General features: G+C 36.7%; 1 protein-coding gene across 4 annotated transcripts in view; it reads right to left on the reverse strand.

Moving 5' to 3' along the window:
* The window catches only part of LOC309504967 (uncharacterized protein), a 42,471-nt gene that overhangs the window by 12,133 nt on the left and 15,660 nt on the right, over positions 1 to 14,678 (reverse strand). For 3 of the 4 annotated variants that reach the window (XM_082178289.1, XM_082178287.1, XM_082178288.1), the window contains 4 exons: positions 9,067 to 9,146; positions 3,645 to 3,807; positions 3,375 to 3,507; positions 544 to 702 (listed from right to left, as the gene is read on the reverse strand). In XM_082178289.1, coding sequence (XP_082034415.1) covers positions 544 to 702; positions 3,375 to 3,507; positions 3,645 to 3,807; positions 9,067 to 9,133 — 522 coding nt within the window. In that variant the 5' untranslated portion in view covers positions 9,134 to 9,146. Of the gene's footprint in view, positions 1 to 543; positions 703 to 3,374; positions 3,508 to 3,631; positions 3,808 to 9,066; positions 9,147 to 14,678 lie in introns of those variants that run through there. The other variant, XM_082178290.1, reaches the window with a different exon arrangement.

Genomic DNA, 14,678 nt, shown 5'->3' on the forward strand with positions numbered 1-14,678 from the left:
CACACATCTCCAACCCATATTGCTCTGTGACGTTTGTCAACCGTTGCTTTGGCCAGGTGGTATTTATAGCATAGGGGGCGGAGCTTTAGATTCTAGAAAGCATTTGATTAGACAGAAGATGTGATGAGAAGCTGACAAAAATCTGTCATCCATTTAGTGAGAGACTGTAAGTTTTGAATGCTTATATCTCCTAAATGCGAATTTTATCATTGTTTTGGAACACACCAGCCTTTTCATAACCTTAAGGCTAACATATTCATACTAAAAGCTAAAAAACTTTTGATTTCAGGGGGCCTTTAAAAACATCAGTACAACTAATAATACAAGTAAAACGTGTCAAAGTCTGTCAAACCTGTAGTGCTGTTCTCTGCAGATCCTTCAGAAGGATCTCGACATTAGAAACGAGTGACTGAAGTTTATTTTTAACAAGGTTTCTGATCATTTGTTTGTGTGACACATTTCGGCATTGTGTGCATTTCACAAATCGAAGCTAAATCAGTGCTACAGGAATGCATGAGAGTCAAACTGTGCAGAGAGGAGTACCGTGTGAAGAGGTGAGGTCTGCACAGTGTGGAGGCTGGAATAGTCCTGTGGGCTACAGGGAAGACCATCATCAGAAGAAAAAGCCCCCGCGTCCTCTCCTTTCTTCCCGCAGAGGAGTGATGGTGGCGAGCCCAGACAAATCGCATGTTTCAGCTGCAGCTACAGACGGGACAGGACGTCAAGCATCAATAACTCTTCAAACAGATGAATCAAATTATACTACTACTACACAGTAGTATATTGTAAATTAATGTGTTGACATGGGAATGAGTATACATACACTAATGTTCAAAAACTTATGATAGTGATTGTTTTTATATAAATTCATACTATTATTCAGCAAGGATGCATTAAATTGATCAAAAGAGACAGTAAAGACATGTATAATGTTCTTTGGAACTTTCTATTCATCAAATTATCCTGGAAAAAATGAAATGTATCAGTTTCCACAAAAAAATTAAGCAGCACAACTGTTGTCAACATCGATAATAATAAGAAATGTTTTTATTTTATTTTTTATCATCAAATCATCATATGAGAATGATTTCTGAAAGATCATGTGACACTAGAGACTGGAGTAATGATGCTGAAAATTCAGCTTTGCATCACAGGAATAGTTGTTTTAAATTGTAATAATATTTCACATTATTACTGTTTTTACTGTATTTTTGATCAAATAAATGCAGCGCTGGTGAACATAAGAGATAATGTTTTCTTTCAAAAACATTTATAAATTTTACCGGCCCAAACCTTTTAAACCGTAATGTTTAAACCGTAACGTTTTGTCTAAACTGTCCTTTTATAAAAATTTGAAAAATAAATAAATACATTGAAATCAAGACTAAAAGCCAGTGCATTCAAACACCTCAGAGAAATTAATTCAGCCTAGTCTCAGCTATTCACAGATGATCTGCTTCTTTCAAACAGTGGGTGAAATGTTGATTCCTTTCTTAATGGAATGGTAACTTTCATTGCTGAGATACTCTCATGTCTGGCTCATGACAAAGTGCCTATCCGGAATGTCTACGGGTAATAAGCTAACCGCATTAAGAAGGCTACGCTAAGTAGCATTTAATCAATGCCAAGACACAGACGAGACAAGCGCATTTTTGAGGGCATCTGGTGACTATTTCAAATGCTGATACATTATTGATCATGTAAATACACTTACAATCAAGATTAATTGAACATCATGTACACATTTGAAAGACATTTTGTAGCTCACTTTTGTTTGGTCTTGTTTTTTATTCTGTCTTTCAGTGACATTGATGATGATCCCTGCTGCCTAGATTGGGCTGGTGGCAAAATGTCAAGTGAAAATCTCAGGCTCTCTGTCTTGAGGCTTAGACTTGCTAATTTTATACCAAGTCCAGTGAATTGCCATCACTAATACTCATTAAAGAAAGAGGACAGGAAAGTGAATGTGCTTACACACTCCCTCTGAGCACACATATGCCACAAACAGCCTGAAAGTCACCATGAAGTCTAAATTGACCATATTTATTTTTATGGAATATTGCAGTATATATTATAATTGATTTATTATAACAGCCTCACATTTGTTCTTGTTTGAGAAGTTGCTTCACTCGGATATAGGTCACAATAGGGAAGAAAAGACTATCGCAACCTCCATTTCATGCAGACTTTAATGTTTTATGTTGTTTTTTTAAAGCTTTTTTTTTTACTTCAAATTGTCTATTTTGAGGAAAAGTGAAAAGTATGAGATGGAGAAAAAATATACATGTCTTTCGCAAAGGTTTTGTGTTCCCCAAGAAACTGCATTTGCCCAGAAAGAACTCAAAAGTTTTGCAAGCGAACAAAGTTTCACGGGGGAACACAAATAATTTGCGAGAGAACATAAAATTATTGGCATAAACGTTTTCCTCCCATCTCATTTTTTTTCATCACCATGTCCCTTTAATGTTTAGGGGCTCCGTACTACAGTATTATGGATCTCGCTTTAAAAAAAAAGATCATTTCCTTACGCCTGTCACTCAGAAGTAAAACCAATGTTGTCAAATTGCACAGATAAAGCGTGCATATACATACTTACATACATATATACATACATGCATAAATAAATACATACATACCGATACGTGTAAACCCACAAACCCTCATTAGATCGAATATACTGTATGATCGGACGATTAAAGGGGTCATGACATGAGAAATCAAATTTGCCTTTATACCATTAAAACATCCTGCAAGTTTCAGATCTTCAATCCTCTTCATTATAAACAAAGCATTTATTTAATCAAGCTCGAAAAAACTGTTTGTTTTGATGCTGCGGGATCTGTGACGTCACACGGGCAAATACATTTGCATATGACTGTCTCCTGAACAAGACATTGACGAATAGATTTACATCATCACACCATAGGCCCACTGGCTTTCAGTTCTGAACGTGAGTGTCACGTCGTGTCAAAAGCAAATAAACTCCATTATAATCACGGATGCTGTCTACACTGGATACAGTATACATATGCTCGCTGACTTCACTCCACGCGCTTGAGTCTGCCGACAAGAGGACAAAAGGAAGAGTAAATAGAAGCATAAAGGATGGTTCGCTTTGACGCGTCCAGTTTGAACAGCTCATTTGCTCGTTTCTTTATAGATTCAGAAGGATCCCAGCGACTGAAACAAGTGGATGGTTTATTTTTAATGGCGTCCCTGATCGAGTCGGAGGATTATATGTTTGTTCAGAGAATTTGACAGCAGATTGTTTTGTAAACGAAAAATAAAGAAGTCCATGTCATGACCCCTTTAAATCAATAATCGCGACATGCCTACGGTTCATAATTGAATAAATCATAACAGCCTCTGAATACCTGTAAAGATTTCACTTTCCCATGAATGCTGTCCTGGGACGCCCCCAGACCCTCATTTGTCTCTGATAAGGGCGAATCAGAAACGAAGACACTATCATGTGACATGGCTTTGTTTCCCAAGTTGATCTTGGATCTTTGAATGAAAGATAGTGATGTTTAAATATCATATATCATTGGTAATGTTTAATACTGTATATAGCATGAGATGAAAACAGATGGTAATACAAATATTAGAAATGGAGAAGTATAGTAATGACTTTATTCCCTCACCCATTGTCGCTGTTAGCGTGGCTGATGGTTGGCTCGGAGGTGTTGACATCATCACTCGACTGACTGGCCTTCAAGCCACTCTCCCCCGATGGAGCAGGACTTTCCTTCCTCTTTTTCTTCACAAAAAAGTTCTTGAACGTCTGGAATTTGGACTTCTTTTTCCCTGCAGTGAAAACAAAACAGAAACATATTTAAATGAGTACCACTAAAGGAGAATCTTGTATTGTGAGAGGCTTGCACACAGCAAACACTGAACACATGCTGTCAATTAGTCAATGTTCACTTATCTAAACAAAATAAGTTCAACTGGCAGACAATCATGTTTACTGGCCCTCAAGTCTTGGAAATAACATATACAGCATGTTTAAACAATCACGTTGTAATTTATGACACAAATACCACTTGTAACGGGGTCAAGCAAGTAGAGTGAAGAGTCCTACTGACCGTGGTAAAGTACATCTGAAAGCACCCTTAAATGCTTCAAAACATCCTTTAAAATGTGTTTATATGATACCTATTTAACAAACTGTCATTGTAGACTCCTAAATATTCTCTCTTGGGTGCTTATATAACACTAATTTATCTTCAGATTGCCAATAAAGTCCTAATTGCATTATTGAAATGGCTGTAAAACTGATCCACTGTTATTTTGTTTTAAAAACTCATTTGATAATAGGTCCAATGAGGTTTAATGTTGCATAATTTTACATAACAATACTGTTTAGATTTATTTAAATACTCTCCTCCCATACATTTTGCATCTGAAAGGGAAACTCCAACAAATGCATATGCAATAAGGTCAGCGTTTAGCGAATTTGTCCACGACTTTTCAGCGCTAATTCTTCGCTGCGTGGAAGAATTGGAAGAAATATGGATCCTGACGGTAGTTTTTAACGCCAAAAGAGGATTTGCGCTGGCGCAAGCTGTTAGTAAATCTAGCCCTTAGTGTTAAATCATTTGATTTCTGAGTTATTCAATGATGCAGTTGAGTTTAATACAAAAACATTCTTGTTTTTATCATAGATATCTACACCTAGATAATGCATGTTCCAGTTAAGTCAACATTTCAGATGCTGCTCATCATTCACACTAACAAATCAATGAATTTTATAAAAAGTTCCACAACACTGTGCAGCCTAGTAAGGTTTTCTGATGACTTACAAAGAATCATCTAACAATAATGATAAATTAAACCCTGTGAAAATGAGCTGCCAGTGTGTATTGCAGATATAGATGTTACATGATGCTACATACTTTCCTGTAGCTCAAACAGTAGAGCGTTGGCGCTTGTAATGCCAAGGTCATGGGTCCGATTCCCAGGAAAAGCAATAACTGATAAGAATGTAAATGCATTTGAAATGATGCAATTGCTTGAAATGCAATGTAAGTCGCTTTGGATAAAAGCGTCTGCCAAATGCATAAATGTAAATGTAAATGTCACATGTGGTGTGAATAATTACACTGCAAAATTAATTTCTTACTTAGTATGTTTGTCTTGTTTTCCAGTACAAATATCCAAACATTTATACATTAATATAGATACATTTACTTGAGAACCATAAAGAAAATAAATTATCAAAATAAAATATTTGCCAGTGGGGTCAGAGAATTAATCTTGTTTCCCCTTTGAGTTCAGTTTTATTTTTTTCTGACCCCATTGGCAGATTGTCTTGTTTTAAGTGTAAACTCACTTCATTTTGATAAATTTTTCCGAAAACAAGACTTAATATCATCATTTTGCATCTCAAGTAAATGTATCTTGACTTAAGAATGTTTATATAATTGTAAAAAAAAAAAGAAAAAAGAAAGAAATCTTTTATTTTTCAGTGTAGGTTGCAGTGAACTTGCGCTCGAGTGTTTACAATCTGGCTTTGACCATTCCAATATGCTTTTTAGCTTATGTACAGCAGTCCACAGGAACAGCTGCTAATTCACTGGCTGCGTCCAAAAGTTTAAAATGCTGCCTTCGGTAGGAAGGCATCAAGACATGTCCGAAAACAATGTTAGCTTCACTTCCTGTCTCCTGAGATACCTTCAGCTGGTCGATTTTTGAAGGCAGTCTAGATGTATCCTTCGCTGCCTTTGATATCCCACAATCCTGTGCTTTCCATTCTGTGACAGTTGAGCTAAATATGGCATCTGAAAGTTGCGGTTGGTGGTCAGTTTGTGTTTTTTCCACTTTTTTCACTTTTGATGTCATTTCTAGAGAGAAATTACTATTAAAGACCTGGTATTAGGATGCGCTTTGGTCGATCGGATCACAAGTGGACAACGCTAAATACAGGTGTAAACGGGGTCTAAAACGTTTTGAGCTCGTCCACTTTCAACCCTTCCAGAGGTAGTCGAAGACGCATTTAACATATCTTTCATAGCGTAAATGCTCATGTGATCGAATGAGTTCAAACAGCCACAAAAGACCCTCTGCTCTCCGCCTACTGACCTAATGCTTAAACATTATGGGAAGCGCTCTAGCCAGACGGGATTTAAACTTTGTCAGCTGAGACCCAAGTTTGGTTTGAAGATGAAAAAAAGTACCAAGCACAATGTTCTCACCATTCCTGATTTCTAACACCCAGTCACAGCGTTCGGCTGGTCTTGTGGCTGTCAGAGCAGAAACAAAAGCTTCTCCTCTCTGTATGTTTTCCTGTTGTCTTTGGCCGTGTTCATATGTAAATTGTGCAAGCTTATTTCATCCATTAGATCTAAAGATCTTTAAAAAAAACATTCATTTATCCACCCATAGACCTTCACCTTGAAGAAAGAAGTGGTTGAAAGTGGACAAAAGAGACTGATTAAAAAACCAGGTGCAAACGGAAATTTGTCTCCATCTACTAGTGATCTGATCGACCAAAACTCATTTTAATACTAGGTGTAAACAGGGCATTGGAAGCGTGAACTGAAATCAGTTTTATGAGGTTTTATACGGTGTGCAAACGCTGCATGCAAAGTCATTGCCATTAGGCAGCAAGGCAATAAGTCAGCAGCCTAAGCTTTCGGACGCAGCCACAATCTAGCTGCTATTGTAACAATTAGATCACAAACTAATTTTATTCATGCCAAAGGTTAAGACCCAGAAAGGCTTATAAAAGCCAAAACAAACATTGAAAGGTCATTCTCATTCAAAGTGAAAGAGCCAGTACTTTTAAAAAAATACAGCTGTGTGAACAATACTGGGATGGCAACCTTTATTAGTGAGTCATTCATTCTGCTGAGAACAAACAATTCTCAGTGTTGGCTTGTGGGGTGATTTTTAAAAATAACTTTAGAAAATCCTCATCTGACTCCTTCGAACATGCCAGATCTGTTCATCCTATCAGCCATTGACTCCAATCACAGCTGATTCAAATAGAATTTGGTTAATAAAATGATAGTCTCACAAACACATGCAGTAGCACACACAAAATAAATTGGGTAAAATAGTCTAATTTAATTCAATGTTTATTTCTGCCACATTTCTTTTCTTTTTCTTCAATTGCCTTCTTTATGAAGGATATATGAGATTTGGCCAAAATAAGGTATTTTAGACATGTTGCTGCCTACACCTTTTGGAATTGTCATGACATTTGCAGGTGATCCCTTAAATATATCCCTTCTCGCTATAGGTTTTGCAACAGCATTCACTCAACAACTCAACAACTCAACTCAACTCAACTCAACTCAACTCAACTCAACTCAACTCAACTCAGTCTTTGAGGAGTCTAGATTATGACTTAAGGCTTTGTGTATTGGTGTTCCCTTTCTGTCTGACATCCTGTCTCTCTCTCTCGTCTCGGGGAGATTCACATGATACAGCTTTACTGGCAAAGCCTACAGTCTCCAGCTGTGGCCCATCTAAAGGCAGTAAACAACGCACAGAGAAAGAGATCTCACAGTCTCTTATAAACCACTCAAAGCTCGGTTATTTGATTACACAGTGAGGGATGCTAAATATTCCCTTCTAAGAACAGAGCCTCAGTATGTCTAAGTGCATAAGGGAAAAAAGAGCATTGTTTGCGGCGAGGCTTTATTTCAGGGATGTACAATACAATTGTTTATGCTAGTACATCACACAAAGATTATTATAAATCAACTTTATCTTTGTCAAAATAACGGTACATTTAATAATATTCCGATTAGTATCAAATTTAATATTAACTTTTAATATACTAGACCTGTCTTCTTCCCAGGATCTGCACTGCATCTATTTGACTAGGTTCGGTCGTGAACGAATGAATCTTAAGTGAGCCATGCAGTTCCGTTCACTACAATGACTCTACAAGATGTGATTGCTTTTTCTACCTTCAAAGATTGACTACAGCGTAAGCAAACAGCCTTAGTGTTGATTTTAAAGGAGGATATTATTGATTAGAATAGATGAACCTACTGAACATATTTATGACTGAGTTTGTGAAAGTGAAAAAAATTAAAATACTACAGAAATTGTTACTGAATGAAAAAAAAAAAATGAAAAAAATCTGAATGAGATTTTTTTGGGTGAATTAATTCAGATAACTTGAATCACTTGCAAGAATAAATGTTCCAACAATTTGCATGTAACTGTGGATGAGCAATTACAAATATACTCATAAAGTGCAATATAATAACTGAAAGGTGAAATAATGTAGCCTACAAGATGGGTTATTGAATGAATCAAAGAATGAATCTGAATGAGCTTTTTTGGTGAACTGATTCAGAAGATCGAGTCTAAATCTAAAATCTAGCCTCTATTTTAGGATCGGCAATTATAAAAATACTTTTAACATGTATAATAAAGAAGCCTACAGGAAGAGTTATTGAACAAATAATAGAGTGAATCTGAATGATTTTTTCAAAAGAAAAATATTCAGATGACACTAAAATGTTTAATTTCTGACTATTGACTGACATATGACTATTTTTAGATCCTTTCACTCGCGTCATGTGTAAGGTAACGGCCATTAGTGTAATTAATGTGACCCTGGTCATGGATCAATTACCAGTATCCTGTGATAAATCTGTACAAGACTAACACCTCCCATTCACACTGACATTGACTAACTCTTGAACTTAATGGACTTAGAGAGACCCACAATCCGATAGAGGAGATTATGGATGCTTTGCAAGCACCCTGTTTTGCAAGGAAATGGCTAATCCACATCCCCACATAGGACCGCTGTCTGTACTTCAGGATCTGACTCTAGCAGTCTGAGCTTCCTCATTCCCACAATAAACTGGAGAGAAAGGTCAAATGTCGGACAGCGGAAAGCATGCTCGTATCAGAGAGGCAAATGTTGGCTTTGTCTGTGTGCTACATGGCTTCCTGTCAGTGAGAACTAACATCTTGTGTCACTTCATTGAGTAGAGTGTCCTAATTCTTCATGTATGATCTCTACGTCAGGAAAAAATGACATTATTCTCTTTGTTCTCATGGATGATAATGCACTGAACGGGACTTGAACATTACCTGAACACTCTTCTCCTGCATCTGATGGTTCAGTAGCATCTGTGACGTCTGGAGATCCCGAGGCCATAATGTCACAATTGCTGTTGAGGAAAAACAAAGGTTTGTCATATAAATGGTTGGACACTACTACTGAGGTGCAGCTCAATGTGAGGTTTGTGACCTAGACCATAAATCTAAATCTCATAACCTACTATCTAAAAATGCTCGGTTGTTTCAACACGTTCAGGTAAAATATGGACAAATCCAACCGTTTCAATAAAAAAACTGAATCCAACGGTTGGGATTTGTCCATATTTGACCCAAACACGGGTTGAAACAACCCAGCATTTTTAGATAGTGTGTACACACATAAGGAGGACAGTTCATTAAAAATAAAAAATCAGCCATTATTTATTCAATTTCATGATGTTCCAAACCAATTAGACCTTTTTTCTTTTGTCAGAGTTTTGTGTGAAGGCGAACATGTTCCCTACACAGATCCCGCTCATGTTCAGGATAGTCATGCAAATTTTCAGAAAGCTGACTTTTGAAAGTGACTTCTGTGTAAGCTGTGCTTTATACATTGCTAAGCTATAGATGATGAATGAACCAGTTTTTGCCCCTAACATTTTGCCTAAATTTAGCTAATGTTACCACACCTTAACCAAGAAATTTTGCAGAATTCCTGGGCTGCTCTCTTCCATTTGACAAAAATAAACTGTTGAGCTGAATACACATATGTGTGGGAAAGAAACCAAAATACAGTAAAAACAACTGCTTTCAACAACATCAGTCCCCATTCAATTTCCTTATTTTTGCCTGGAATTTTATCTGGACGACCAATGTTTTACACCATAACTTCATATCAATACTTGTTATCAACCATTATATATATAATGAGTAATTGCTTGAATTACTATAATATATAATATATATGGTATTATATAGTATAATATATTATATTATATAGTATAATAAATAGCGTACTATTATACATAATATATTTCAATTATTTTTCCTTGATTTGTTCATTGCAAGCAACTGGACGTCTATACGTTTTTCCAAAAAACCTGATTTGCAATGGGGGTTAGGCTAAATAATTTCTTATATGTAAATTATATATATATATACATATATCCACGCAAACCCAAGAAAATGACTGAACTGGAGGCCATTGCTCATGAAGAATGGGCTAAGATTCCTCAGAAACACTGGTGAGGAAAAAGCCGGTGTCTGGTTATAGGCTACATCTCGTTTGCAGCAGGTCATAACAGCAAAAGGCTTCTAAGTACTAAAGATGCTTGCCAAGTTGCCATGAAGGGATTGAATAATTCTGAGACTGCAGAAGTCATTAAAAGTTGCACTTTCAGTTGAATTTGGGGAAACCACTTAAAAAACTGTGAGCTATTTCTTTTACTTTTGTTTGATTTGTTCAATGCAAACAGCTGAAAGTCTGTACATTTTGACAATAAACCTGATTTGCAATGGGGGTTGAATAACTGTATATGTATATATATATAAATTAATTCAAGTACTTAATCATTAGAGAAAATGGAGACTGTTTAGGTCTGTCTTTATTTGTTTGTCTATATTGTCCTTCATAAGAGTGTGTCTACTACACCCAAGGACGCACAGGAGGTGTTGGTGATAAGACTCATTTAACGCTGACTCATTTAGATTACAACACTGGAGCCGAGTCACTCCAGTGGATCCACTATATCTGCAGTACCAGACTTGCTGATACTAGCAGCAGCCCAAAACAGACTCCAGACCAGCTGAGGCCTCAGTGTTTATCCTGACGAGTGACTACAGCCTAATCCTGGATCAGACTCTCCTCTGGAACACCTCCAGCTCTCAAGGAGGAAACTCTCAAACAGTATCTATGACAGACGGCTGAAGCTCCAGGCGGGAGGAACGGCCCAACAGGATGTGGAGGCAATTTGCAGTCTAGTTTGACATGCATCAGTTTGACAAGTATTATTCCCGTTTAATTAGGGCAGGATATATGATTGCTTGACTGGTTCTCTTCTCTATTGATGGCAAGTAACTATTACAATGACCTATGTAAAGCCATTTTCAAAGCCTTTCATTTTAATAGTGCCTATAGACTTTACGCGCCAGAGAAACAAGCGCGCATCTTTAGAATTTTGTGTTTGAACTTTGTTTTTTTGTAGAAGCTCTGTACATTTCTATGGCATCGCTGTCGAAAGGTTATTAGCTGGTGAAGTAAATGTACTTAATGTAGAGCTAATGAAAGTTATCATGAGCATTGTAATGTTCGAAGCAGATGACAGATGTCATAACAAATATTATTTTTAAATGAGCATTTCATTCATAAATCGGTAAGACCTTCATTCTGTGGACACACAAACCAGAAGACAGAACACAATGAATGCAGCGCTGAAAAGGGGCGAGGCTACACAAGGTCTATACAAAGCATTAGTTTTATATTTTGCATGCCACATAGTTTCAGTTCAATTAAGAGACATGCAATGGTTTTAATCTAACTTGTGCAAGTATTTATCTTTACCCATCCTCCTTTTCATCCATACACTCACGTAACCTAAAACATCTGGCATTCTGTCATCACTCCCACCCTCTCTTGTACCACTTCCTGTACTCATTCCACCATCCACTTCCTGTGATGTTAGGTTAAAGCGGGTTTCTTTCATCAACATAACAAAAGAGGAAAATGCCAAATATTTTCAACTCAAAACTGCAGGGTTTTGTGCAGGGCATCTGTTGAGTTCATGACTGTGTGTTGTGTTGTGATGTGATACTCTTCATATCAGACCTTCAAATGTGTTATCTTTTAAATTTAAGCAACAAGTCATGTGACACTCACAGCTAAATATAATTATGTTCCATAGCCTCTGCTAAACTCTCTGTAATGCTTCGCATTTTTACCATTTACATTAAACAGAAGAAGTAGAAAGTGATAGGAAATTATTAGGAAGAGGAAGTTGCAAGCCAAATTCAAATCTGTATCGACTGAGCTATCAACTAATTCAAATAAACTATTTTGGGATCATCAGCAGCATCTTACTGTTTTAAGATATTTTTCGTTAATTGTGAGCAAATATTGTGTAACAATACAATACATACATAATGAGAAGAAACCTAAAAAGTGCACAACCTGCATATATTCACCTCTGACACACACACGGTTTGTTACTGTAACTGTGGTTTGATGTTGCGTTATGATCACCAAACAGCAAAGTACAGTCTGATTATTTTACTCGATAAAATCGAGATTAAATTACTCAATTTAAATTCCATACTTTTCCAAAATGTGTAGGAACCCTGAATTTTGTGCATCTCTCATCTGCCTATAAAAATTATGTTTTGAAGATTATTTAAAAAAATAACATTGTAATGTACTACTGACACTTGTTAATACAGTGCAGAAGACAATCAGAAATAACTATTCAAAGGGAACAATGTACTAAAGTACATCCGTAAGAGCCAAATTAGAAAAACCCAAGTCATCAGTGAGTTCCATCTGGCTCACACCTTCAACATGTCTGCCAAACACTGCTTAACAAAGACAGAGCAGCTGAGCCAAATATCATTCATATTCACATTTACATTCAACAGCAATACAACATTTTTACAATTAAAGCATAATCAACATGCTCTTGGTCATTTATTTTTCTCCTGTTTAGTGACCAAACCCCTAGCCCTTAATAGTATTATTGAGAGAGACTCGTCCTGAACTACAGACATGAGACTTTTAATACCTTGAATCAGGACTTGACATTAACTTTTTTTGCTCGCCAGCCACTGTGACTAGTGGTTTTCCAAAGTTACTAACCTCAACTTTGACATCGATACCATGGGGAAAAACTGCAACAGATATTTTTAGTATTATCTCATAACTTGGCAGCAGGGATATTAGGCTGCTGTCACTTTTAGACCTGACGCACAGATCCATTATACTGTTACACATGTGTTTTCTTTAGTCTGTTTGCCTCCACTTAAAACATATGGACTGTGTTTACATGAATACTCACCAAGACCGGCATTTTGGCACATTGTTTTGTGTTTATTTGACAGTTTAAGTGCAATAAGCAGCAAAAAAGAACTCAAATTAGTACTGAGAGCTTCATGTGCCGCACTTTGGGAGTGAGCACAAAACCTGTGGGAATGTTTCAGATATTTCAGTATCGATATGTATCGAGAAAATCTATATTTTTGACAACACTACATTGCACTTAGTTTATTATTTCAGATGCCTTTTTAAAAGACTACAAATGAAAAATGTATATAATATAAAATTCAATGTTAATGTCAAGCCTTGCCTTGAATCGTAAAGCTGATTGAAGAGAGATGTACTATTACTTTTCTAAGTGATTAGACTTATTCCACCTGGCGTATGATAAAACCGTCAATGAAGGAGAAACAGGTGACACAAACTTTCGATCAGTAGGATTTTTTTTTTTTTTTTTTGAAGAAAGTAATACTCTTATACTAACCTACAGCACTTCTGCACAGGCAAGAATCACTCACATTTGTAAAAATCTACTTTCACTCATGCAATTTACACAGGAAGCCAATTTAACAAACTGAGAATGTTTTGAGCTTTCACATCACATGAGACCAGATAACAGCAGTCATCTAATGAGAAACAATCTTTCTTACCACTGCGTGCAAGTACTAGCCGTCCTTCACTGCTTAACAGAAACCAGATTTGCAGTTTCTGGTGATACTTAATTTGTTAGAAGGGGTTGTAATGGTTAGAGGGGCTGGTGTGACATCAGAGCACATTGATGACCCGTACACGAAGTCATCAGATAGCACTCATTCATTTCCTCTCTCTATCTCAGGGGAAGTTCATATAAAGTCTCCTTCACATTCACAGACGAGTGATTCACAGATAGCTTATGATAGCATATGAGAGAACAAGACAAGGAAACAAGAAAAAACAGAGATACAAAGAACAGTCACGGCTAAAGCATAAACACACACCATAAAGCACTGATGATGAGGATTTTCAGAGTCATAATGAAAACATACACTCATACACATGATCATTTCGTCCAGTTATTGCCTAAGGGTGAGAATATGAAAGTTATGCGACTCATTATGATCAGCATCATGATCAGATCCATTTGTTAAATTCCAGAAACTTTTTGACCCCTTTCAGGTCAGCATTGTGTGGCTTGTGACAAACTCTGGATGAAGGACCACCTGGGATTGTTCACACAGCTGGGCTTGTGTCCACACATCTCCTTCACTGACAGTTTTAGGTCACAAAGAAAACAACCCTTACAATGAAGTACTGTGGCAGTACCATGGTACAGTGATACTTCGGTAGTTAATTATTACCATACTGTACTCTATATATCATGATATTTACATAAGGGTGTGCAAAGAATAGTACAATCCCAAGTACTTTGGTAACTTTTAGCTTGTGAAAGTCTCTAAACCAGTAAACATGTTGCATTACCAAGAGAGTTTTGCCACAGATTCCGTATTCGTTTTACAAGAAAACGAACAGGCAAGTCCATCTAATAAAGCTAAAGTGTGTAAAACTTTCTTCCATCCCAGTGCAAAGGGAACTATTATAAGCCATCTGTAGGTTGGTTCTCCTGAAAAGTGTAAACACTTTTGCCATTAAAACATTGGCAAAC

Source organism: Leuciscus leuciscus (assembly GCF_965113295.1).
Source record: "Leuciscus leuciscus genome assembly, chromosome: 8".
In the NCBI taxonomy this organism is placed as follows: domain Eukaryota; kingdom Metazoa; phylum Chordata; class Actinopteri; order Cypriniformes; family Leuciscidae; genus Leuciscus; species Leuciscus leuciscus.